The 27,311-nt window shown below is 44.2% G+C and overlaps 1 protein-coding gene across 5 annotated transcripts; it reads left to right on the forward strand.

The window, feature by feature from the left end:
* Window positions 1-5,049: 5,049 nt before the first annotated feature.
* Window positions 5,050-26,554, forward strand: ercc8 (excision repair cross-complementation group 8). 5 transcript variants are annotated; one of them, XR_002475400.2, is made up of 13 exons: window positions 5,050-5,449; window positions 6,632-6,727; window positions 6,980-7,081; window positions 7,172-7,295; window positions 9,345-9,426; window positions 10,818-10,886; window positions 11,372-11,438; window positions 12,235-12,338; window positions 12,634-12,758; window positions 16,435-16,449; window positions 16,533-16,632; window positions 20,598-20,687; window positions 23,668-26,554. XR_002475400.2 is itself a non-coding variant. In XM_036936217.1 (13 exons), exons 4-13 carry the CDS (start codon window positions 6,981-6,983, stop codon window positions 23,728-23,730), a joined length of 1,023 nt encoding a protein of 340 aa, XP_036792112.1. In that variant the 5' UTR covers window positions 5,055-5,449; window positions 6,481-6,549; window positions 6,632-6,727; window position 6,980; the 3' UTR covers window positions 23,731-26,554. The 5 variants fall into 5 exon arrangements, 4 of the variants coding, with proteins under 4 accessions (XP_021477698.2, XP_036792113.1, XP_036792111.1 ...); XM_036936217.1 differs by adding an exon at window positions 6,481-6,549 and having other exon boundaries at window positions 5,055-5,449; window positions 16,435-16,632; XM_021622023.2 differs by having other exon boundaries at window positions 16,435-16,632.
* The last annotated feature ends 757 nt before the right edge of the window (window positions 26,555-27,311 follow it).

A 27,311-nucleotide genomic window follows, 5' to 3' on the forward strand; every position in this document is an offset into this window, starting at 1 on the left:
TCAGATGGTCATGTGCAGGTAGAGATACTGGTGTGCAAAAGAGCAGCAGCTAACTGGAAGGAAAGGCGGCCAAATGAGGTGTTGGCTTTAGGGATGATCAGTGAGATACACCTGCTGGAGCGCATGCTACAGGTGGGTGTTGCTATCGTGACCAGTGAACTGAGATAAGGCGGAGCTTTACCTAGCATGGACTTGTAGATGACCTGTAAGATTGATTGATTGGAACTTGATGCCTCGCCTATTAATGCATGAAAGGCCCTATTGAGAAATCAACATAGGCCTAGTGACTGAACAACAAAAGAGGTCTAGTAGCAATACTAGTAGCAACATCAGCAGCAACACTGCGCAGAAGCAACACTGCCGGCTGCAACACTGCCAGCAGCAGCAACACTGCCAGTAGCCAAGGCCTACAGTAGATTGCGCTCTGCGATGTTTGAATACTCAGCCACCTACATGCTTAGAAACAGCTTAACGGTAACCTGACATTAGTAATGAGTATGGGGTGGGCAGAGGTCTCCCAAATTAAACAAACAGATGACAACGACAACAGTCTCAGTACAGTTAGTAAGCAAATGGGTAATAGGGCAGTATCTCCTTTCTAAATCCTATACCCCGAGTGGGAGATCATCTGGTAAATGAATACAGCTAATATGGTTTTATAGACTGAGAATGCAGTCCTAGTCAAACCACTTGAATCTGGTCAAAATTCATCCATTCATGTAGGCCTATTTCTTTGTGTCCTTGTGCTATCCAACATGATATGGAAGGTTAACTAACAGCATCATGTCCAAAGGCGGAGTCATCCTCACATTTTGGCATATAACACCTGACAAGGAGCCGTGAAAAGTAATTGGTCGTGTGAAGGAGAGGAGACGAGGTAAAGAAACTACTGTATTTCAGTCTACAGGAGAACAGCATGTATGTCCTCGACCTTGTTAAATGACAACAGTGCCTAGTCACTACGGATTAGCCTGCTGACTCATATCAGAGGCCTGGCTTATACGTTATGCTACATACTGCTTCCATGGGAAGATCTCAATTGCATACTCCTCGCATCCTCTCCCCTCCTCAAAACCCATTGGAGGAGAAGGTCAGGGGGGGACCTCTGGCTTTCTCATCCAATGGGTTTTGAAAAGGAGACGAGGAGAGAGGGGAGAGGATGCAATTGAGATCTTCCCCATGTCTCAACTTGGAGATCTGACCTTGTTCTACATCCTCATACACAGGATGGAATGTGTTTGTCTGAAGAGTATAGGGAGATTGTAATTATGTGACAAGGTTGCAGTGTCATATTATATAATGGCTTGAATGGGATGTTTAAACAATGATGGGCTTCAGTGAGCTGTCAAATGTCAAATGTGCTGCAATTAACAGACAAGCGGAGAGGGAGAATAAGCTTATGTAGGTTGAAGAAGTATGAGGACATTTGCTCGTCGAACATCTCATTCCAAAATTATGGGCATTAATATGGAGTTGGTCCCCCTTTTGCTGCTATAACAGCCTCCACTCGTCTGGGAAGGCTTTCCACTAGATGTTGGAACATTGCTGCAAGGACTTGCTTCCATTCAGCCACAAAAGCATTAGCGAGGTCGGGCACTGATGTTGGGCGATTAGGCCTGGCTCTCAGTCTGTGTTCCAATTCATCCCAAAGGTGTTCAATGGGGTTGAGGTCATGGCTCTGTGCAAGCCAGTCAAGTTTTTCCACACCGATCGAAAAACCATTTCGGTATGGACCTTGCTTTGTGCAAGGGGGGCATTGTCATTCTGAAACAGGGCCTTCCCCAAACGGTTGCCACAAAGCTGGAAGCACAGATTCGTCTAGAATGTATTTGTACGCTGTATTGTTAAGCTTCCCTTCACTGGAACTAAGGAGCCTGAACCATGAAAAACAGCCCCAGACCATTATTCCTCCTTCACCAAACTTTACAGTTGGCACTATACATACTGGCAGGTAGTTCCATTCCAGCAAACGCTTGGCATCGCGCATGGTGATCTCAGGCTTGTGTGCGGCTGCTTGGCTATGGAAACCCATTTCACGAAGCTCCCGACTAACAGTTTTTGTGCCTAACGTTGATTCCAGAGGTAGTTTGGAACTCGGTAGTGAGTGTTGCAACCGAGGACAGACTATCTTCTCACGCTATGTGCTTCAGCATTCGCCGGTCCCGTTCTGTGAGCTTGTGCGGCCTACCACTTCGCAGCTGAGCTGTTGTTGCTCCTAGACATTTCCACTTCACAATAACAGTACTGACAGTTGACTGGGGCAGCTCTAACAGGGCATTTGACGAACTGACTTGTTGGAAAGGTGGCATCCTATGACGGTACCACATTGTAAGTCACTGTGCTATTTAGTACGGGCTATTCTACCTCCATTGTTTGTGTAACAGTATAACTTTCGACCGTCCCCTCGCCCATACACGGGCGCGAACCAGGGACCCTCTGCACACATCAACAACAGTCACCCACGAAGCATCGTTACCAATCGCTCCACAAAAGCCGCGGCTCTTGCAGAGCAAGGGGAACCACTACTTCAAGGTCTCAGAGCAAGTGACGTCACCGATTGAAACGCTATTTAGCGCACACCACCGCTAACTAGCTAGCTGTTTCACATCCGTTACATTTGTCTATGGAGATTGCATGGCGGTGTCCTTGATTTTATACAGCTGTCAGCAATGGGTGTGGCTGAAATAGCAGAATCCACTAATTTGAAGAGGTGTCCACATAATTTTGAGAATGTAGTGTATATTATATCAAAACAGGTTCATTCACTCCATCTAGTGGTCATATCTTACAAAGCAAAAAGTGACAGCCAAGATCTCAACATTGTAACAAACAGACAATGTGATCATCTTGATTTAAAGCATCATTGTGTAGGACGTTTGGTCACAGTTTTAGCTATATTTCTAATATTGAAATTAATATTTGCGAGCTACTGTTACAGTCTGCACACATTTACTTTAACGTTAGCTAGGTAGCGAAAATGCATAACTTCGTTAGTAATAAAATCGGACAGTTATAGAAGATAACTGAGTAGCTACTAGACTAGTTAGAAGTAACGTTATCTATGTTTGACAAAACAGAGGCGTTCATCTAGGTCAAAGTTTATACAGGGGATGAGGTAATGTTAACGTTAGCCACTTAAGTATTTTCCTCTGGCTGCCAGTAGTATTTATTTCCCAAATGGTCGGTGCCCACATGTTCTTTTATCACCCCAAAGGTCCGGCGTAATAGACCTCCGATCCTGCTCATATTGAGAATATATGATATTGTTACGCACGCCTCTATGAAGAGGGAACGCAACACCCTGCTACAACTAAATTCCCTGTGAAGTGAAAGAGGTATGGACCGTAGGTGTGAGTAAGGATGACAGACAGAATGTGGTACCGTTTTACATGGACTTTATTCCTGTACACGGTAATATGGGGAAAAGGGGCTGGACGGAACCAAAGCAAAGAAAATAAATCTCAAAGCCCCCCCCTCTCCTATTTTACCTGCCTACCCACTACTTACCTAATTTAGCACCACCTGGTGCCCTAACCAAAATACAGGGAGTGGTCCGCCCAGGTCTTACCTAGTGTGCCTAGACAGTGAATATACTATGGGTATATGTATGCCCGCGGGCCTCTTGCCTAAGCACTCCCAAGGTGCCTTCCCCTTCCCCCCCTGGGAACAAATGAAACAGAATATTACACAATTTTACAAACAAATTAAGAAACAGAGGACGTCAAATAGGCTCTACCTGAGCAACAAACTCAGAGAACATACCAACTCTCAGCAATGTACTCCCAGCAAATCAACCTCCAGCAAAACTCTATCACAAACAATCACTCTGCAATGACCTCTGCAAAGTCTCTCTCAGCAATCCCTACCTCCAAAATCTCTCTAGCAAAATCTCTCAGCAATCCCTACCTCCAAAATCTCTCTAGCAAAATCTCTCAGCAATCCCTACCTCCAAAATCTCTCAGCAATCCCTACCTCCAATCTCTCAGCAATCCCCACCTCCAAAATCTCTCAGCAATCCCCACCTCCAAAATCTCTCAGCAATCCCCACCTCCAAAATCTCTCAGCAATCCCCACCTCCAAAATCTCTCAGCAATCCCCACCTCCAAAATCTCTCAGCAATCCCCACCTCCAAAATCTCTCAGCAATCCCCACCTCCAAAATCTCTCAGCAATCCCCACCTCCAAAATCTCTCAGCAATCCCCACCTCCAAAATCTCTCAGCAATCCCCACCTCCAAAATCTCTCAGCAATCCCCACCTCCAAAATCTCTCAGCAATCCCCACCTCCAAAATCTCTCAGCAATCCCCACCTCCAAAATCTCTCAGCAATCCCCACCTCCAAAATCTCTCAGCAATCCCCACCTCCAAAATCTCTCAGCAATCCCCACCTCCAAAATCTCTCAGCAATCCCCACCTCCAAAATCTCTCTGCAATCCCTACCTCCAAAATCTCTCTGCAATCCCTACCTCCAAAATCTCTCTGCAATCCCTACCTCCAAAATCTCTCTGCAATCCCTACCTCCAAAATCTCTCTGCAATCCCTACCTCCAAAATCTCTCTGCAATCCCTACCTCCAAAATCTCTCTGCAATCCCTACCTCCAAAATCTCTCTGCAATCCCTACCTCCAAAATCTCTCTGCAATCCCTACCTCCAAAATCTCTCTGCAATCCCTACCTCCAAAAATCTCTCTCTCCTGAACAGAACACTGGCTTTTATATATCTTCTGAATGAATGTGTAACTGGAGACAGCTGTGTCTTGACGAGGGGGCGGGGTCAGCTCTCCAATTAGCCCTGGAGTCGACCAATCAGCTGCTTGAGGGATTTCAGGAAGCCTTTTCCTGAAATAAAACACGTGCTAATACACAAACTACAACACATAAACTGGGGAACGTAACAGATATATGCAGCTATCGTTCTCGTATACTTCACCATACAACCAGTCCCATCAACGCATATTCAATTGGATTTGTTGTTTACGCAATCTAAAAACAGATATCAGTAAGATATGTTTTGATTGGATGACTGAATCTGAGTAACCAATGAGTGCGCTTGTTATACCAGAGAGGTGTTCAAACATCCTGACGTAACAACATGGCCACCCACACGTCCCTTGTTGACTGGGAGCTAGCTTGCTAAATTATGTTAAATAAGACCGTGGCATAAAATGATTCGATCGGGATTTTATCAATCCCAGATCACAAATATGTATTGTGCACACAAAGCGTTTGAAAAACGAGTTCAGTAGCGAACGATATTGAACGTGTAGATAGATGGGTAACCAACCCTCGAGCTAGCTATGCTAGCTTGAGAACAAACAAACATTTCTTTAAGGCTAGCTAGCTACGAAATTGAAAGATTAATTTACTGTGGGAAGATGTTGGGTTTTCTAACAGCAAGACAGGCTGGACTTGACGACCCACTTCGTCTGAGACGGGCAGAGTCAACACGGAGGTGAGGGGAAGTTGGCCATATTATTCCTGGGAACGCTAACGTTACTGTTACCAGTGTTTTGTCGGTATCACTAGTTGTCACAGTCAAAAATGGTCTATATCGTAAAAATGTATGAAAACAACTATTTGCTTTGGGATCTTAATTTAAAGAGTGGCATAAGGTCAACAGTGTGTCTAGGTTTAAAATACAATTTTATGAAGATATATTGTAGACATAGGTGGGGTTTATGTTGGCATCCATGTTGGTGTGTGGGTGTTATGACGCATTCAAAACAACCGGGAACTCGGAAATCTCCGACTTCAGTGCGTTCATCGCAACTAGGAATTCGGTAAAAGTATTTTGAACGACATTCCAACTTCCATTTTGGGGCCTCGGGCAGCTCTTTATTTTTTTTTTTTTTTTTTAATTATTATTTATTAATTTCAAATCCAATACATAAAGCACATGAGGGAACACAAGCATACATAGATTACAAACAATAGACAATCGAGCTAGGGGGTACAATATCACATTACAATTACACAAGGACCTTAAGGGACATGCATATACTTACAATTCTAACAGCTTTTTTGTTAGTAGAGCATTTAACTGTCTTAAAATACAGTTCAATTTCTTTTTGTAGGGTACGAAAATGTGGTTTTCTGTTTGTAAATTTACATTTGTGTATATGAAATTTGGCCAAAAGAATAATGAAATTAAATACATAAAAATGATTCCACTTATTTCTATTGTATGTAAAGAATCCAAACAGTACATCTCTCCACAATAGTGTAAAATCTTCATAAATGTGTTCAATTATAAACCTACTGATGTCTTGCCACAGTTTTCTTACATGCATACAATGCCAAAAAAGATGCACAACTGTTTCTGGGTGGTCATTACAAAAGGAGCAATTTGAGTTGATGTTTTCCTTAAACTTCTTCATATAGTGGTTGGCAGGATAATATTTATGAATAATTTTAAAGGAAACTTCCTTAATTTTGTTAACAAGTAGGTATGTGTGTGGCAACATCCAAACTTTTTTCTAACAGATATTCTCAATAAATCCATTCCAATAAGGCATGACATAAGGTATAGATACAACATCCTGCTGAAACAAGGTTCGTATCACTCGGGCAGCTCCTACTTTCCGACCTGAAGATCACTGACGTCATGACTCTGTCTTCTTTGTTTTCTCTTAAGGGTCCTCAATTTAGAGCTGAATCATGACAGAGATGTGGATCGAATCCATAGCAATGGCGTAAACACCATAGACATTGAAGTCATTGAGGGCAGATAGTAAGTATCATTAGTAGTAGGTCTGACAATATGTCAATTGATGACATAATTTGTTATGATTACCATATAGCCTAGGCCTATAACATGTAACCTAATGCATAGTTCCGTCATTACCTGATTTCAACATAACGTGATACATAAGCAACCTCCTGTAATTCAACATAGACATGTGTTGCCTGTATAGCACTTTTTTAGAATCCTTCTGGTGCTATCTCATTTGGAGATAACCCTGTCCTCTTGTCTGTTCTGTAGCATGCTATCTGGAGGGGCAGATGGGGTGATTGTGGTGTATGACCTGGAGAACAACAGCAGGAAACCCCAATACACCTGTAAAGCAGTCTGCACTGTAGGCAGGTGTGTGGCTCACATACCTGATGGCATCCACTAGATGGCAGTGTGTGTGTGTGTGTGTGTGTGGTCACTGTTAGTCTGTTTGTGTTGCAGGTCCAGTCGGTATGTCCACAGGTTCAGTGTAGAGACAGTGCAGTGGTACCCACACGACACAGGCATGTTTGTCTCCAGCTCATTTGACAAAACCATGAAGGTCTGGGACACTGAGACACTAAAGGTACACCTTACATACTCTTTTTAGCTCAGTCTCTCTCTCGCACTCTTTGCCTTTTATGGCCATATGGTGCTCTCTGTGATGAGCTAGAATCACGCTGTGCCATGGTTACCTCAGAGTCGGCTAGGGGACAGCAACTTGTTTGCAGAGGGATTTGCATTGTAACTGTCACTCTACTCTCTTACTCCAGCTTCCTAGTCCCCTGCTCAGTTCTCCTCCACTCCCCTCCATTCCTCTCTTACTCCAGCTTCCTAGTCCCCTGCTCAGTTCTCCTCTACTCCCCTCCATTCCTCTCTTACTCCAGCTTCCTAGTCCCCTGCTCAGTTCTCCTCCACTCCCCTCCATTCCTCTCTTACTCCAGCTTCCTAGTCCCCTGCTCAGTTCTCCTCCACTCCCCTCCATTCCTCTCTTACTCCACCTTCCTAGTCCCCTGCTCAGTTCTCCTCTACTCCCCTCCATTCCTCTCTTACTCCAGCTTCCTAGTCCCCTGCTCAGTTCTCCTCCACTCCATTCCTCTCTTACTCCAGCTTCCTAGTCCCCTGCTCAGTTCTCCTCCACTCCCCTCCATTCCTCTCTTACTCCACCTTCCTAGTCCCCTGCTCAGTTCTCCTCTACTCCCCTCCATTCCTCTCTTACTCCAGCTTCCTAGTCCCCTGCTCAGTTCTCCTCCACTCCCCTCCATTCCTCTATTACTCCAGCTTCCTAGTCCCCTGCTCTGTTCTCCTCTACTCCCCTCCATTCCTCTCTTACTCCAGCTTCCTAGTCCCCTGCTCAGTTCTCCTCCATTCCTCTCCTCCTCCAGCTTCCTAGTCCCCTGCTCAGTTCTCCCACACTGCCATGTCCTGCTCTGTTCCCCTCCACTCCCCTCCATTCCTCTCCTCCAGCTTCCTAGTCCCCTGCTCTGTTCTCCTCCACTCCCATCCATTCCTCTCCTCCAGCTTCCTAGTCCCCTGCTCAGTTCTCCTCCATTCCTCTCCTCCAGCTTCCTAGTCCCCTGCTCTGTTCTTCTCCACTCCCCTCCATTCCTCTCCTCCAGCTTCCTAGTCCCCTGCTCTGTTCTTCTCCACTCCCCTCCATTCCTCTCCTCCAGCTTCCTAGTCCCCTGCTCTGTTCTCCTCCACTCCCCTCCATTCCTCTCCTCCAGCTTCCTAGTCCCCTGCTCAGTTCTCCTCCACTCCCCTCCACTCCTCTCCTCCTCCAGCTTCCTAGCCCCCTGCTCTGTTCTCCTCCACTCCCCTCCATTCCTCTCCTCCAGCTTCCTAGTCCCCTGCTCTGTTCTTCTCCACTCCCCTCCATTCCTCTCCTCCAGCTTCCTAGTCCCCTGCTCAGTTCTCCTCCACTCCCCTCCATTCCTCTATTACTCCAGCTTCCTAGTCCCCTGCTCTGTTCTCCTCTACTCCCCTCCATTCCTCTCTTACGCCAGCTTCCTAGTCCCCTGCTCAGTTCTCCTCCATTCCTCTCTTACTCCAGCTTCCTAGTCCCCTGCTCAGTTCTCCCACACTGCCATGTCCTGCTCTGTTCTCCTCCACTCCCATCCATTCCTCTCCTCCAGCTTCCTAGTCCCCTGCTCAGTTCTCCTCCATTCCTCTCCTCCAGCTTCCTAGTCCCCTGCTCTGTTCTTCTCCACTCCCCTCCATTCCTCTCCTCCAGCTTCCTAGTCCCCTGCTCAGTTCTCCTCCACTCCCCTCCACTCCTCTCCTCCTCCAGCTTCATAGTCCCCTGCTCTGTTCTCCTCCACTCCCCTCCACTCCTCTCCTCCTCCAGCTTCCTAGCCCCCTGCTCTGTTCTCCTCCACTCCCCTCCATTCCTCTCCCAGTCTCACAGCCGCATCCCTCATTTCTGTCTCCTGGTCCCATTGTGTGAGTCAGTCACGACAGTGTTCTTTCCTATCGTGCTGACCGACTGACTGAACAGTGGATTTCTATACATGTTTGCTCTTCCCATGTAGTAGTGTTGTCTCTGTACAGCACAGACATATCAAGTTAATGTTCATGTTGAACTAAAGCTGATAAAGTTTAGAGTCTGAAGTTCCTTCTCCTTGTGTGTCTGTAGCCCGCTGAAGTGTTCCAGTTTGAAGGAAACGTTTACTGTCACCACATGTCCCCCATTGCCAGGAAACACAGCCTCATCGCAGGTGTGTGTGTAGCAAGCTCTGTCTCACATCAGAATTAGACATTCATCTATGTTTCTTAAACATCACATTTTGAAGTGTTTTTAAGGTTACGTTTTATGGTTAACCATTTTGAGTTAATGCCTAAGGTAAGGGTTAAGATTTGGGATAGGTTTAAAAAACAAAATCTCAAAAACAACTTTCTGTCGCTGGATTTGAGCATGCAACCTTTAGCACCAGAGGTAGATGCTTACGCCTATCCAGCATCCCTCATCTCTGTCCACAATGCCTTAGCAACACCTAAACCTTCTTGAAGCCTAGTGGCCGGTTTCCACATCATCTCCTGACGTCCTTAGACATGGATGGACGTCGAATTCTGGCTTGTATCACGGGTGAACTGGCTGTGGGTGAAATTGTATGTGTGTCATGCTCTTAAAATATGATTTACTGTCTATGTCTTATTGATATAATCTAAGAATGAACATATGAGGCCTCAGTAAATCAAACAAAATTAAAATGTTGATTGTGAAACAGCTGTGTGGTACAGAGTCTATGCCCCTAGCGGTGTCAGGGGTTGGAACTGACTCAGGAAGAGTTTAGAGAGACGTGCTGTTCTGGAGACATGACAGGAATCCAGGCTCTGCCCCCCTGCTGACAGAGCAGGACAGACTGGTTACACATACCTTCCCAATCACCCACACTGCTCTCACTCGCCCTGTTGTTTTTTGTTTCTCTGAGATTCTTCCCAAACTCAAAACAAAATGCCATGAAGTCTTTCAATTACACATTTTACTAAAAGCACAATCAACCTTTTTCTGGAAAGTTCTGGTGGTGCTAGAATGATCAGAATTTGTCAGGCGAACCAGAATTATAATTTAATTTGTGTCGGGTTTCTAACAGATTAACTCAACCTGGGTTATTTTTTGTCCATCCCTGTCAGCTCTAGCTCCCTGTCAGCTCTAGCTCCCTCTCAGCTCTAGCTCCCTGTCAGCTCTAGCTCCCTGTCAGCTCCCTGTCAGCTCTAGCTCCCTGTCAGCTCTAGCTCCCTGTCAGCTCTAGCTCCCTGTCAGCTCTAGCTCCCTGTCAGCTCTAGCTCCCTGTCAGCTCTAGCACCCTGTCAGCTCTAGCTCCCTGTCAGCTCCCTGTCAGCTCCCCGTCAGCTCTAGCTCCCTGTCAGCTCTAGCTCCCTGTCAGCTCTCATCCCCTATGTGAATGATGTGTGTTATTAGCTCATGTTTATCCAAGAGTAGAACTGCTCTCTTATACATTCCTATCTTATCTGAGAGAACCAGGGCCTCCAGTTTCTCCTCTGTCACAAAGCATTAACACACACAGTGAAAGTAGAGATGTTTTTATTTGTGATAGTCGTACTGTATGTAACCTTTCAAGTAATCCATTGATCTGTGTGTTCTCAGTGGGTACCAAAGACCAGAAAGTACAGCTCTGTGACCTGAAGTCTGGCTCACGCATCCAGGTTTTGCAGGGTGAGAGCCACATACACACACCCACCCACCCCTATGTCTTACTATACTTGTGAGGACTTCAAAATCCTATTTTCCCTAAACATAATTTGAACCTTTATTTAACTAGGCAAGTCAGTTAAGAAACAAATGCTTATTTACAATGGCTCCCTACCCCGGCCAAACCCGGACGATACTGGGCCAATTGTGCGCCGCCCTATGGGACTCCCAATCATGGCCGGATGTGATACAGCCTGGATTTGAACCAGGGACTGTAGTGACGCCTCTTGCACTGAATTGCAGTGCCTCAGACCGCTGTGCCACTCGGGAGCGTAAACCTAACCCCTAAGCCTAAAATAGCCTTTTTACAAGTGAGGCCTGGCAAAATGTCCTCACTTCTGAGTTTTATTTGGTTTACTTTTCTTGTGAGGACGTCTGGTACTCACAAGTATAGTAAAACGTGTCTACACTAACACACACTTCCACTGACTGTCCTTTCTATCCCTCAGGTCACAGAGGTGAGGTCCTATCTGTTCGATGGTCGCCAAGATATGAGCACATTTTAGCTACAGCCAGGTAGGCCGACCTACACCAAACCTGGAGAGATACAACTACCTTGAAGGGCCATTAGATAAATGTCCCTCCCTCATTTCACGCCCAAGTATCATAGAAATTCCAATCTAGCTAGTGAAAGGGATTCTACTTTCTATTACCATAACTAGACTGTATCAGTATGTCACCTGAACTCATTGGCACACAGAGAGACTGAACCAACCTCTATTCCCTGGGAATAACAATGCAGCATATGGCAGGGAGAGAGTACTCTGCTGGTTTATGCCAAATTAGATCTGCTAATTAACCCATTGGGATCAAATCACTGTCCCTTTGGGCTGTAAGTGATTTGAAAAACAACTGAGCAGCATTTCAACTGCTACTGATAACATGGGCAATTGGACAGTGAAGCACACTGTCTTTGAACATTTAGTATGGACTGAAATTCTTTTTTTTATATGGAGGACTGTTTTGTGGAAATTTGAGGCACTATTCTATAGCTGGATAATTTAAGGGATTGTGTTGCGTTGTTGTAGTGTTACGTTGTTGATGCCCAGTGATGTGAACCTTCATCTGCAGACCAATTATGGGACGTTTATGTAAGGTTCATTTATATATCCTTATAAGGCCCCAGGGCACTAACACATGTCCCCTGAGGGATGGAAGGCTGTTGATTTTGGCTTGTCATGCTCGATCTCGATCTCTCTCTCTCTCTCTCTCTCGATCTCTCTCTCGATCTCTCTCTCTCTCTCTCTCGATCTCTCTCTCGATCTCTCTCTCTCTCGATCTCTCTCGATCTCTCTCTCTCTCTCTCTCTCAGTACTGACAGCAGGGTGTTGGTGTGGGATGTGCGTCGGGCCTCAGGGAGCCTGTTCTCTCTGGATCAACACAACGGGGACAAGTCCAAGGCCTCGTCAGAGGCAGGTAGGAACACACTGTCACACCTCCCCCTCTCCCTGATTCCCCCCACCCCTGATAACGGGGTCAAGAGAAGATGTCTACATGATAGTGAAAGCATTGTGATAACTGGGTCAAGAGAAGATGTCTACATGATAGTGAAAGCATTGTGATAACGGGGTCCTGAGAAGATGTCTACATGATAGTGAAAGCATCGTGATAACGGGGTCCTGAGAAGAGATAAAGGGTTGAGTGTCCTTTCCCCTTAAACAATAGTATATTATCTCATTGGCATTTAATGACGCGTGTGTGTGTTTGCCAGTGAACACAGCCCATAATGGAAGGGTAAATGGCCTCTGCTTCACGGTCGACGGCCTCTACCTTCTCACCACGGGAACAGACGACCGCATGAGGCTGTGGAACAGTGCCAATGGAAAAAACACACTGGTAGGTTCTGTGTGTGTGTGTGTGTGTGTGTGTGTGTGTGTGTGTGTGTGTGTGTGTGTGTGTGTGTGTGTGTGTGTGTGTAAGAGGGTTACAGCGAGCGAGTGAGATGCAGAGAGTGAGTGAGGGTCAAAAAATGTGTCTGGCGGGGATCCAATGGATGAGGGTGAGGACTAGGCTCTACCCCGAGGCCTTGTCCGAGTGTGCATATTTGTGTGTATGCACATTTCCTGCCCATCCCTGGAGTCCTTGTCTGGAACACATAACATAGCGTGTGTGACTCTTCCAGGCCTTACCCTAAATCAGGGGTGTCAAAGTCAAATGGACGGAGGGCCAAATAAAAAAATCAGCTACAAGACGAGGGCCGGACTGTTCGAATGTTCATTGAAAAATTTTTAAATGACGCATATAGTCTAGTGAACCTAATTGAACCTACTGAAAACCTAACAAATATATTACAATATGATCAGATAAATAAAGCAATATTTTCTTATGGCTCTGTCAGTAATCTTTAATTTTCAACAGACACAAAAGACAAATTTCCTTTATATAAATATCCCCATAACATGAACATTAAATGAAAGAAACCGGTATTCAAGGCACCATCAGTAGACTATATTTTCTATTTTAGCAAAAGTGGGCTAAATTTACTTCAAAGAAAAAACAATAATAGCAATTTTCTATCATCCACTCAACTGAAATATTTTAAAAATATAATTGGATTGAAATACAAAAAAATAAAGTGCAAAAATCTATTAATCAAAAACAACACTTTGTTTAAGGAGAAGTAACATGCAGTGAAAACAAATATTACATTTTAACTTTTAAACTTGAACTGAGTAAAAACTCTAAATATGTGATTGCACAGTAATGTTCACTTGTTTGAGGTTGAGGGTGATACTTGGTGGTGTCCCATCTTTTCCACAAGTTCATCAATGTTCGGGGTAAGGCTCTGAGCTGAAGAAATCCTCAGAATTGAGTGGAGGTGTTCAGCAGTAAGTCGACTTCTGTGTGATGTTTTGTTCAGGTTCATCAAAGAAAACAGTTGTTCACACAGGTATGTGCTGCCAAACATAGACAACGTTTGAGCAGCCTGGATGCGCAGCTGGGGCATTGTGCCGGGGAGGAAACGGGCGAACTCCGCAGCACCCACTGCCGCATATTTTGCCCTCAGTGCATCATTGCATTGGAGGTCAATCAACTCCATTTGGAGGTTTGGTGGTGAGCTTTCCACGTCAACAGCAAATGGGTTACCGAGCAGTTCCAACCTGCTTTTTTGTGCTTCAAAGTCAGCAAATCGGCGTCGAAAGTCAGCGGCAAGCATACCTATTTTATCAGCCAACTGTGTGCTCGGGAACGCACTGGTAGAGAGCTTCTCTTTCATGGTCTGGCAGCTGGGAAAGTGGCTCAAATTTTCTTTCCGCATCTGCGTCTCCCACAGAGTCAGTTTGGTTTTAAATGCCTTCACTGTACTGTACATATCAGAGATGACACGATCCCGACCCTGCAGCTGCAAGTTTATTGCATTCAGATGACTCGTAATGTCACACAGAAAAGCCATTTCACACAGAAACATTTCGTCTCGGAGTTGTGTTGTGTCTTTCCCTTTGCTGTCCAAGAACAGACAAATCTCCTCACGAAGCTCGAAACATCTTTGAAGCACCTTTCCCTGGCTTAGCCATCGCACCTCTGTGTGATAAGGCAAATCACCATGCTCCGTTTCTAACTCCGTCAGAAATGCCTTGAACTGGCGGTGATTCAAACCTTTGGCTCTGATAAAGTTAACTGTGCGCGTGATGATGCTCATTACATGCTCCATTTTCAAGGCTTTACCGCACAACGCTTCCTGGTGTATGATACAATGATAAGCTGTCAGCTCACCTGTCGCGTTTTCCTCTTGCATCTTTTCCCGTATCTTCGCCACCAGTCCGCTCCTGTGTCCACACATCGCAGGTGCTCCGTCGGTTGTCAAACCCACGAGTTTTTCCCAAGGCAGCTCCATCTCATTTACACATCTTGACACCTCTTCATACAAATCATGCCCCGTAGTTGTGCCATGCATAGGACGTAAAGCCAAAAACTCCTCTGTCACGCTTAGGTTGGAGTCCACTCCGCGGATGAAAATTGACAACTGGGCAATGTCAGAAATGTCGGTGCTCTCATCCACAGCCAAGGAATATGCAATAAAATCTTTTCCCTTTTTCACAAGCTGCTCTTTTAGATTGATGGACAACTGGTCTACTCTCTCGGCAATGGTGTTTCTGCTCAGACTCACATTTAAAAAGAGTTGCCTTTTTTCTGGGCAAACTTCGTCACAAACTTTAATCATGCAGTTTTTGATGAAATCCCCCTCCGTAAATGGCCGGGCTGATTTAGCGATCTCTTCTGCCAAAATAAAACTGGCCTTGACAGCAGCCTGGCCTTGTGATTTGGCTTTTTTGAACAGAGCCTGTTGAGATTTGAGGCCTCGTTTTAATTCCTCTGCCTTTTGTAGCCTTTGTTCCATGTCCATATTCTTGTTTTTGTCCGCGTGTTTCGTTTCATAATGTTGTCTCAGATTATACTCTTTCAGTACCGCCACACTTTCTCCACACAGAAGACACACAGGTTTTCCAGCTACCTTCGTGAACATATACTCCGACTCCCACCTTGTTTGAAACCCCCGGTTCTCAGTATCCACCTTCCGTTTTGCCATTTTTGATGGGTATCTGAAAGTTAATTTTACTGTGATGCTGACGACTGCTGTGCCAATAAATATTGAAATGAAGCAGCCTACTGCTCGGTGCGTCACCTTTGCATTGTGGGAAATGTAGTATTGGTGCGTGTAAAAGATCTGCGGGCTGCCGGCTTGCTGCGGGCCGGTTCTAATAATAAATCAAGATCATCCCAGGGGCCGTAAAAAACCTTCTTGCGGGCCGGATGTGGCCCGCGGGCCTTGACTCTGACATATGTGCCCTAAATGATCAGTAGCCATCCCTCTCTGTGACAGCGACCTCCAGCACTAAGGGACATCATTGTGCCTCTAGCCCCATTAACTTCCATACATAAACTTCCCCTCGCTAACTGGGTCTGCAGGTGAAGGCCTCAAGCCTTCACATAATGGTCCTGTGCTGCTTTGGGTTAGGAGAAACAGTTTGCCTGCTTGATGACTTGAAGACATATATCCCTTTTACACACAGACTAAAATCCCACATGTTGGTATGTCTGAAAGGGGTAAGGAGTAAAAACAAGGACAGATAAAAGCTAGCTAAAGACCAAGTCATGATTCCTGCATTTTCAGGTCCCATGGTTTAACAACACCCCCCACACCTCCCACTTATATTTATAAAAGGGGTATACCTGAAAATAAATGCTAAGTAAGGGGCTGTATGAAAGGGTGTCATATAAACATTGCCTTATATTTTACAAGTGACATGCCACATCTTCTGCCTAAAATGAGTTATACAGTACATCTTTAAACAGTTAATCTCGACAAATCCGAGGGAAGCCCACTTTAGCTGGCGTGGTCCGTATCAGTACAACACATGTTGAGGTGTATATTTAACCTGGTTTCTGAATTGTTCCATGCTTATCACCACTCTACATAATGTTCTGTAGCAGGTTGATAGTTGAAGTGCTGTTCTACTGTTAGCTTGGTCATCCGTCCAACTGACCCTCCCAACTCCTCTCTGTCTCTCAGGTGAATTATGGGAAGGTGAGTAACGAAAGCCGTAAAGGGTTAAAGATCACAGTGTCTCGTAGCTGTAGCCCGGAGTTTGTGTTTGTACCTTGTGGCAGCTCAGTGGCGGTGTACACTCTACACACCGGGGAACTCGTAACCATGCTGAGGGGACACTACAACAACGTGGACTGCTGCCAGTTCCACCCCGACTACCAGGTGACTGACTGTGTCTCTGTCTGTCTGTAGGTGCGTCCATCCTTTATGGCTATAGACTAATAAGAAATTACAGTGTTATTAACATCTTTATGTTTGTTCATTATCAATACCTTACGTATGTTCATGTAAATCAGCTCATGTGACGTCATAGTGTTCCTAAGTTGAACCAAGGTTTCTGAGACGTGGGTCCTATTCATTAGTGCACACTGTAGCAAACCATAGCAAAATGTTTTGCAATGGAAAACCCGGTAGGTCCCTCCCTGTTTTGACCCATTTGCTTCTGTTTGGTTCCCAATGAATATGACCCTAGCAGACCAGTAGCCTTGAAGGGTCTTCTGTACATCACAGAGAATCATAACAAATTCCTATTCTACCCACATTACCAGCGTCCTGCACGTAGATAGCTGACGCATTGTCAGTTTATGGTACAGTTGGCACAGATATGACAACCTGCCTTGGGAGGTACGGAACACTGTGGCCTTTCACTAATGTTAATCAAAGAAGATACTGAATTGAGACAGCATCCCCTCTTTTGCATTTTCCTGTTAATGGTTAAGGTTAGTATTTGTGACGAATGATTGGATCTTTACATCTGTGTAGCGCAGGACGAGATCTGTGAGTTGCAGTGGGGGTGTATTTGAGGTAGGCTACAGTAGGTAATTTACACTTGAATAGATGATATATTAAAGTCAACATCCTCATGTAAAGCCATTAGCCATGGCCTCGTCACAGGGGTATGAAAAACAATTGGGCCTTAATGATTATAAAGGTGAAGGCCAGAAATGAGTTTGTTTTCTTTTATGGAGAGTTTTGTTTACTTGTCAAAGTACTGCAATGGAAGTTTGTTGAAGAACGGGGGAGTGCTATGTCATATAATCCGATAATCTACTTTTACGAAGGCGGGTCTTTCCTTTCTTCACTCCAACTGCTATACCACATAAGGCTAATAAATTCCCTAATACATGATTATACAGTTTCCGTAGAGATCTCATTGTAATGCATATCTTACTCATGCACATCGCCTTTCATATCACAGTAGTATTTGTGTTAGACATTAGTTCTGCTGTTAGAGTAAATCCGCCTAATGTCCTACTTATTAAACCTGTACGAATGTGGCAGAGCAACTTTGAGTTTTTTTTTATTGGAAAGAACACATAGTTCTGGAATGTCTTTTTGCTTCTTGTCTTTTGAAGTAGGTTAATGCCACATTTGACATTTTAGTCATTTAGCAGACACGTTTATCCAGACTTACAGGAGTAATTAGGGTTGAGTGCCTTGCTCAAGGGCACATCGACCAATTTAATTTATTATAATATATATTTTTCTTCTTCACCTAGTCGGCTTAGGGATTCGAGCCAGCGACCTTTCGGTTACTGGCCCAACACTCTTAACCGCTAGGCTACCTGCCACCCAAAAATACACCTCTTCAAATGATTGGCACGTTTGGACTTTATGAACTTCTATGGGTTGTTTTCCTGGATGATGATTGTCATTGTTTTGAGTCTAGTGTTTCATAAGGTAGACACTGCTGTAATAACTATGTACTTCCTCCCACCATCAACACTGATACTTCCCCAACATGCTTCTTTCCACTTGACAAACTTAGCTATTTTAGGACTGAATGCTAACGTGTATATGGGACACAGAGATTAAACCAAATGGAAGTTGAGGTGCAGACAAAATGGGTAAAGAAACAGCAGCCAGGACCAGAGCTATACACTACTGTTCAAAAGTTTGGGGTCACTTAGAAATGTCCTTGATTTTGAAAGAAAAGCAAATTTTTTGTCTGTTAAAATAACATCAAATTGATCAGAAATACAGTGTAGACATTGTTAATGTTGTAAATGACTATTGTAGCTGGAAACGGCTGATTTTCAATGGAATATCTACATAGGCGTACAGAGGCCCAACCACGTTGTGTTAGCTTATTCAAGTTTATCATTTTAAAAGGCTAATTGATTATTAGAAAGCCCTTTTGCCAATTATGTTAGCACAGCTGAAGACTGTTGTTCTGATTTAATGAAGCAATAGAACTGGCCTTCTTTAGACTAGTTGAGTATCTGGAGCATCAGCATTTGTGGGTTCGATTACAGGCTCAAAATGGCCAGAAACAAGACCTTTCTTTTCTAAACTCTATCTATAACAGTCTATTCTTGTTCTGAGAAATGAAGGCTACTCCATGTGAGAAATTGCCAAGAAACTGAAGATCTCGTACAACGCTGTGTACTACTCCCTTCACAGAACAGTGCAAACCTTCTCTAACCAGAATAGAAAGAGTGGGAGGCCCCGGTGCACACCTGAGCAAGAGGACAAGTACATTAGTGTCTAGTTTGAGAAACAGTCGCCTCACAAGTCCTCAACTGGGAGCTTCATTAAATAGTACCCGCAAAACACCAGTCTCAACTAGAGGTCGACCGATTTAATCGGAATGGGCGATTAATTAGGGCCTATTTCAAGTTTTCATAACAATCGGAAATCGGTATTTTTGGGCACCAATTTGCAGATTTTTTAAATATTTTTTATATACCTTTATTTAACTAGGCAAGTCAGTTAAGAACACATTCTTATTTTCAATGACGGCCTAGGAACGGTGGGTTAACTGCCTTGTTCAGGTGCAGAACAACAGCTTTTTACCTTGTCAGCTCGGGGGATCCAATCTAGCAACCTTACAGTTAACTAGTCCAACGCAATAACGACCTGCCTTTCTCTCGTTGCACTCCACAAGGAGACTGCCTGTTACGTGAATGCAGTAAGCCAAGGTAAGTTGCTAGCTAGCATTACATTTATCTTGTAAAAAACAATCATAATCACTAGTTAACTACACATGGTTGATGATATTACTAGATATTATCTAGCGTGTCCTGCGTTGCATATAATCCGACTGAGCATACCAGTATCTGACTGAGTGGTGGTAGGCAGAAGCAGGCGAGTAAACATTCATTCAAACAGTACTTTCGTGCGTTTTGACAGCAGCTCTTCATTGTGCATCAAGCATTGCGCTGTTTATGACTTCAAGCTGATCAACTCCCGAGATGAAGCTCGTGTAACTGAAGTGAAATGGCTAGCTAGTTAGTGCACGCTAATTGCCGTTGTGTTGCTGGTTCGAGCCCAGGGAGGAGCGAGGAGAGGGACGGAAGCTATTCTATTACACTGGCAATACTAAAGTGCCTATAAGAACATCCAATAGTCAAAGGTTAATGAAATACAAATGGTATAGAGGGAAATAGTCCCATAATTCCTATGATAACTACAACCTAAAACTTCTTACCTGGGAGTATTGAAGACTCATGTTAAAAGGAACCACCAGCTTTCATATGTTCTCATGTTCTGAGCAAGAAAAATAAATAAATGGCAGATTAATCGGTATCAGCTTTTTTAGTCCTCCAATAATCGGTATCGGCGTTGAAAAATCATAATCGGTCGACCTCTAGTCTCAACATCAACCGTGAAGGGGCGACTCCAGGATGCTGGCCTTCTAATCGAAACCACAAATGCTGATGCTCCAGATACTCAACTAGTCTAAAGAAGGACATTTTTATTGTTTCTTTAATCAGCACAACAGTTTTCAGCTGTGCTAACATAATTGCAAAAGGGTTTTCTAATGATCAATTAGCCTTTTAAAATGATAAACTTGGATTAGCTAACACAACGTGCCATTGGAACACAGGAGTGATGGTTGCTGATAATGGGCCTCTGTACGCCTATGTAATTATTCCATTAAAATTTTGCAGTTTCCAGCTACAATAGTCATTTACAACATTAATAATGTCTACACTGTATTTCTGATCAATATGATGTTATTTTAATGGACAAGAAATGTGCCTTTCAAAATCAGACATTTCTAAGTGACCCTAAACTTTTGAACGGTAGTGTATATATAGATACATATATGGCTCTGGCCAGGACGTAAAGAGCACAGTATTGAGACCCAGGCTAAATCACTCCTCCTTTCTGTGTGTTTCCAGGAGCTGTACAGCGGGGGTAAAGACTGTAACATCCTAGCCTGGGTTCCTGTTGTACGACCACCAGACGTGGAGGAAGGGACCGCCGTCAAGGTAGGAGGCTGCACAGCAGGAACAATTTAAAGCACATTTGGAGGGTAGTAATTATACGCAGGTCCCTGTTCTTGTTCTAAAACGCTGTCACATTACCAGACTAATATACAGGCATCTAGTAGGCCCTTTTTATTTGGTACCAGTACATTTACATTTTAGAAATTTAGCAGACGCTCTTATCCGGAGTGATCAATCAATCAAATGTATTTATAAAGCCCTTTTTACATCAGCCAATGTCACAAAGTGCTGTACAGAAACCCAGCCTAAAACCCCAATCCGCAAGGAATGCAGATGTAGAAGCACAGTGGCTAGGAAAATCTCCCTAGAAAGGCAGGAACCTAGGAAGAAACCTAGAGAGGAACCAGGTTCTGAGGGGTGGCCAGTCCTCTTCTGGCTGTGCCGGGTGGAGATTATAACAGTACATGGCCAAGATGTTCCAACGCTCATAGATAACCAGCAGGGTCAGATAATAATAATAATTACAGTGGTTGTAGAGGGTGCAACAGGTCAGCACCTCAGGAGTAAATGTCAGTTGGCTTTTCTTAGCCAATCATTCAAAGTTAGAGACAGCAGGTGCGGTAGAGAGCAAGGTCTCTAGAGTTGAAAACAGCAGCTCCGGGACAAGGTAGCACGTCCAGTGAATAGGTCAGGGTTCCATAGCTGCAGGCAGAACAGTTGAAACTGGAGCAGCAGCACGACCAGGTGGACTGGGGACAGCAAGGGGTCATCAGGCCAGGTAGTCCTGAGGCAAGGTCCTAGGGCTCATGTCCTCTGAGAGAAGAGAGAGAGAATTATAGGGAGCATACTTAAATTCACACAGGACACCGGATAAGACAGGAGAAATACTCCAGATATAACAGACTGACCCTAGCCCCCCGACACAAACTATTGCAGCATAATTACTGGAGGCTGAGACAGGAGGGGTCAGGAGACGCTGTGGCCCCATCAGGCTATACCCCCGATCAGGGCCAACCAGGCAGGATATAACCCCATCCATTTTGCCAAAGCACAGCCCGCAGACCACTAGAGGGATATCTTCAACCACCAACTTACTACCTTGAGACGAGACCGAGTATAGCCCACGAAGATCTCCCCCACGGCACGAATCCGAGGGGGTGCCAACCCAGACAGGAAGATCACATCAGAAACTCAACCCACTCAAGTGACGCGCCCCTCCTAGGGACGGCATGGAAGAGCACCAGTAAGCCAGTGACTCAGCCCCCATAATAGGGTTAGAGGCAGAGAATCCCAGTGGAGAGAGGGGAACCGGCCAGGCAGAGACGGATGGTTCGTCGCTCCAGTGCCTTTCCATTCACCTTCACACCACTGGGCCAGACTACACTCAATCATAGGACCTACTGAAGAGATGTCTTCAATAAAGACTTAAAGGTCGAGTCCGAGTCTGCGTCTCTCACATGGGTAGGCAGACCATTCCATAAAAATGGAGCTCTATAGGAGAAAGCCCTGCCTCCAGCTGTTTGCTTAAAAATTATAGGGACAATAAGGAGGCCTGCATCTTGTGACCGTAGCGTACGTGTAGGTATGTACGGCAGGACCAAATCGGAAATGTAGATAGGAGCAAGCCCATGTAATGCTTTGTAGGTTAGCAGTAAAACCTTAATCAGCCCTAGCCTTAACAGGAAGCCAGTGTAGAGAGGCTAGCACTGGAGTAATATGATCACAGTTTTGGGTTCTAGTCAAGATTCTAGCAGCCGTGTTTAGCACTAATTTAAGTTTATTTAGTGCTTTATCTGGGTAGTCAGAAAGTAGAGCATTGCAATAGTCTAACCTAGAAGTGACAAAAGCATGGATTAATGTTTCTGCATAATTTTTGGACAGAAAGTTTCTGATTTTTACAATGTTACGTAGATGGAAAAAAGCTGTCCTTGAAACAGTTGATATGTTTGTCAAAAGAGAGATCAGGGTCCAGAGTAACACAGAGGTCCTTTAGTTTTATTTGAGACAACTGTACAACCATCAAGATTAATTGTCAGATCCAACAGAATATCTCTTTGTTTCTTGGGACCAAGAACAAGCATCTCTGTTTTGTCCAAGTTTAAAAGTAAAATATTTGCCACCATCCACTTCCTTATGTCTGAAACACAGACTTCCAAGGAGGGCAATTTTGGGGCTTCACCACGTTTCGTAAAAATGTACTGCTGTGTATCGTCCGCATAGCAGTGAAAGGTAACATTATGTTTCTGAATGACATCACCAAGAGGTAAAATATATAGTGAAAAGAATAGTGGTCCTAAAACGGAACCTTGAGGAACACCGAAATTTATAGTTGATTTGTCAGAGGACAAACCATCCACAGAGACAAACTAATATATTTCCGACAGATAAGATCTAAACCAGGTCAGAACTTGTCCGTGTGGACCAATTTGGGTTTCCAATCTCTCCAAAAGAGTGTGGTGATCGATGGCATCAAAAGCAGCACTAAGGTCTAGGAGCACGGGGACAGATACAGAGCCTTTGTCTGCCATTAAAGGGTAATTTACCACCTTCACGATTGCAGTCTCAGTGCGATGATGGGGTCTAAAACCTGACTGAAGCATTTCGTATACAATGTTAGTTTTTAGGAAGGCAGTGAGTTGCTGCGCAACAGCTTTTTCTACAGTTTTTTAGAGGAATGGCAGACAGACTTTGCTTTTGTGCACACAGAAATTAGATCATAGGGGTTGTGGCTTGTGCTGCACCTTGCTAGGGTAACTCGGTACACACACTGTCAGGCTGGCTCAGCTTGGCTACATTCCCCAAGTGCTGATGAAATTATGTCTATAGGCATCTTCAGCCAGCTCCAAAAGCAGCTTCACCAGTTCTATTTAGTTTGGGAAACGGAATAATAATTGCTTGCTTGCACTTGGGAAATGTTTTTAATGCTTTCCTGATTACTCAATCACTTTAACTCAAAACAACATGACAGCGAGAGAGTAGAGTGAGTTGAGAGTATTTTACTGAATGTATTTCTCCATCCCAGGGTGGGAGCCAGGCTACGGTGAATCCTGCTTTTGAAGACTCATGGAGCAGTGATGAGGACTGAAGCATAAGCACAACTGTACAGCCCTACTCCTTCGGACATTATGCATCTGTACAGCCCTACTCCTTCGGACATTATGCATCTGTACAGCCCTACTCCTTCGGACATTATGCATCTGTACAGCCCTACTCCTTCGGACATTATGCATCTGTACAGCCCTACTCCTTCGGACATTATGCATCTGTACAGCCCTACTCCTTCGGACATTATGCATCTGTACAGCCCTACTCCATCGGACATAGCTTTAGGAATCTCATCATGGTGCTAGCTTTAGGAATCTTATCATGGTGCTAGCTTCATGAATCTCAACATGGTGCTAGCTTCAGGAATCTCAACATGGTGCTAGCTTCAGGAATCTCATGTTGCATCTGAAGACATAAACTGCATTTGTAGTTTTTTTTTAACATCTACTGTGGAGTTGGAGAATTAACCTTAATAGACTTTGAATCTCTGTTGTGATATCTGATTTATCTTTTATTTTATATACAAAATGGAAATCTACGCTGAGTGTATGAAACATTAGGGACACCTTCCTAATATTCAGTTGCATCCCCTTTTGCCCTCAGAACAGCCTCAATTTGTCGGGGCACCTCTACAGGTGTCGAAAGTGTTTCACAGGGATGCTGGCTCATGTTGACTCCAACCCACAGTTGTGTTAATTTAGCTGGATGTCCTTTGGGTGTTGGACCATTCTTGATACACACGGGAAACTGTTAAGTGTGAAAACCCATCTGCGTTGCAGTTATTGACACACTCAAACCGGTGTGCCTGGCACCTACTACCAGCAGCATACTGTCAGCAGCATACTGTCAGCAGCATATTGCCAGCAGCATACCACCCTGCATCCCACTGCTGACTTGCCTCTGAAGCTAAGCAGGGTCGGTCCTGGTCAGTCCCTGGATGGGAGATCAGATGCTGCTGGAAGTGGTGTTGGAGGGCCAGTAGGGGGCACTCTTCCCTCTGGTCTATCTATCCCAATACCACAGGGGAGATTGGGGACATTGCCCTGTGTAGGGTGCTGTCTTTCGGATGGGACTTTAAATGGGTGTCCTGACTCTTTGTGGTCATTAAAAATCCCATGCACTTATCGTAAGAGCAGGGGTGTTAACCCTGTTGTTCTGACTAAATTCCCAACCTGGCCCCACCTAATCATCCCCCTCATTCCTAATTGGCAGATATCACTCCTCACCTCTCCAGCTGATGTGTGGTGCGCGTTCTGGCACAAAAATGGCCGCCGTGCATCACCCAGGTGGGTTCTACACGTTGGTGGTAAATGAGGTGAGTTTCCCCGTACTATGTGAAGAGCTTTGAGTAACTCTGTTTGTAGAAAAGCGCTATATAATTCCAATCAATTATTCATTACCATACCCCGTTCAAAGGCACTTAAATCTTTTGTCTCCCCCATTCACCCTCTGAATGGCAAACATACACAACCCATGTCTCAATTGTCTCAAGGCTTAAAAATCATTCTTTAACCTGTCTCCTCCACTTCATCTACACTGATTGAAGTGGATTTAACAGGTGACATCCATAAGGGCTCTTAGCTTTCAACTGAATTTACCTGGTCAGTCTATGACATGGAAAGAGCAGGTGTCCCTAATGTTTTGTACACTCAGTGTATGGTGTTGATGATTTGTGCATTAAAACCTATGGATGGGTGTCTGCACTGTACATTGAGCTGTATAATCTGTTTCTATTGGCTGCCTTTGACGCAACATGTACATTGTACTTTACATGGTGTTAAAATCAGCTTTCCATTATTCCAATGATGACCAGGGTAAAACCAGCTGAACTGGAGCCAAACCTTTCCTCATAGCGTCTTTGAACATGACGTTCAAGAGACCCACCTTTCCGTCATCAATTCACACATAAATATTTGTCAGCCATGTCTCTCTGTTTCTCCCCTACATTTGCATTATTTATTCTGTTGTCATTGCTAAAACCAGCTCTGTATTGTTGTTGTTAGACGTGATACTGAAATCAGACTCACTTTCTCTCCTACTGGCAGCCTCATGTTTACATATGATTGGCTTGAAGGGCATTATTTCCCTATAACTCACGGCATATTTGCATGGTAGAATGTTCATGGTTCAATGGCCATAGTTCATTCTATGGCAAAAGTCGAATTGAAAACATTGATTTTGTTGTATTCCAAATGGCAAGCTAGGACTGATGATTTGGTTAGCTATAGTAAACTTGCCAGCTACTTCAGTGGCTGTTGTACACATTTCTACCTGCAAATTAACACATTTCTAGCGACAAATATGTTAAATTATAGCCATGGTATAATGGAGATAATCAACTCGGGGCTCTATGCGTTCTCTGGAAAATAACACAACTCTGTGGAAGGTCAGTTCCACTCTGCATGGAACACACCTTCCACGTCATTCATTATTTTCCATAGAACGCATAGCCTCTCTTTGATACCTCTCTGATACTTTTAACCTCTAGGAAACCCTACCTACAATTAATCCTATCAGTCCTGAGATTCCAGCAAAAATCAACTTTTCATTTGTCTGACGTTAATTTATCTGTAGCCCTTATATTTACCCTCACAATTAAGTGTTTTACAGTTTTCTTTTCAGGATAACCAGATCTACGGTTGCGTTCATGGGTTTTATTCACATGTCAATAAAAAATATTCCGCCAAAAACATTGAAATGAATTTTTAAATGAATTGATATGAATGCTGTAAGTACTGAAATTGTTTGCTCACTGATAAATTAATATAAATATCCAACCAGTCAGTGACAACTGTGTGGCGTTTGTGACAGCAATTATGTAAGCTTATTATAGTATTATAAACACTATGTCCAAGGATTTGGTATGCTCTTCTATGTAGAACATTTGACACTTTTTCCTCATGCATGTATAATATAATTTCACTGCTTGAGACACCCAGAGGTGTTGGTTGTACACTATATATACAAAAGTTTGTGGAGCCCTTCAAATGAGTGGATTCAGCTATTTCAGCCCCACACGTTGCTGACAGTTGTTTGCATTGCTGTGTGCCCAATTTTAATCTCCATAGACAAACATTTGCAGTAGACTGGCCTTACTGAAGAGCTCAGTAACTTTCAATTTCAAAGTGGCACCATCATAGGATGCCACCTTTCCAACAAGTCAGTTCATAACATTTCTGCCCCGGTCAACTGTAAGTGCTGTTATTGGGAAGTGGAAACATCTAGGAGCAACAACGGCTCAGCCATAAAGTGGAAGGCCACACAACAGGACCGGCGAGTGCTGAAACGTGTCCTCGGTTACAACACTACCCAGGCCCTGTGTGTCCCCAGGCACCCTCATTTGTTGACTTCTGTGATCAAAAAAGCCTTGGTTTCATGCATGTTAACATCAGAAGCCTCCTCCCTAAGTTTGTTTTACTCACTGTTTTAGCACACTCTGCCAACCCTGATGTCCTTGCCGTGTCTGAATCCTGGCTTAGGAATGCCACCAAAAATTCTGAATTTCCATACCCAACTACAACATTTTCCGTCAAGATAGAACTGCCAAAGGGGGAGGAGTTGCAATCTACTGCAGAGATAGAACTTTGCAGGCTGTCATACTTTCCAGGTCTATGCCCAAAC

This window comes from Oncorhynchus mykiss, chromosome 11 (genome assembly GCF_013265735.2).
Source record: "Oncorhynchus mykiss isolate Arlee chromosome 11, USDA_OmykA_1.1, whole genome shotgun sequence".
In the NCBI taxonomy this organism is placed as follows: domain Eukaryota; kingdom Metazoa; phylum Chordata; class Actinopteri; order Salmoniformes; family Salmonidae; genus Oncorhynchus; species Oncorhynchus mykiss.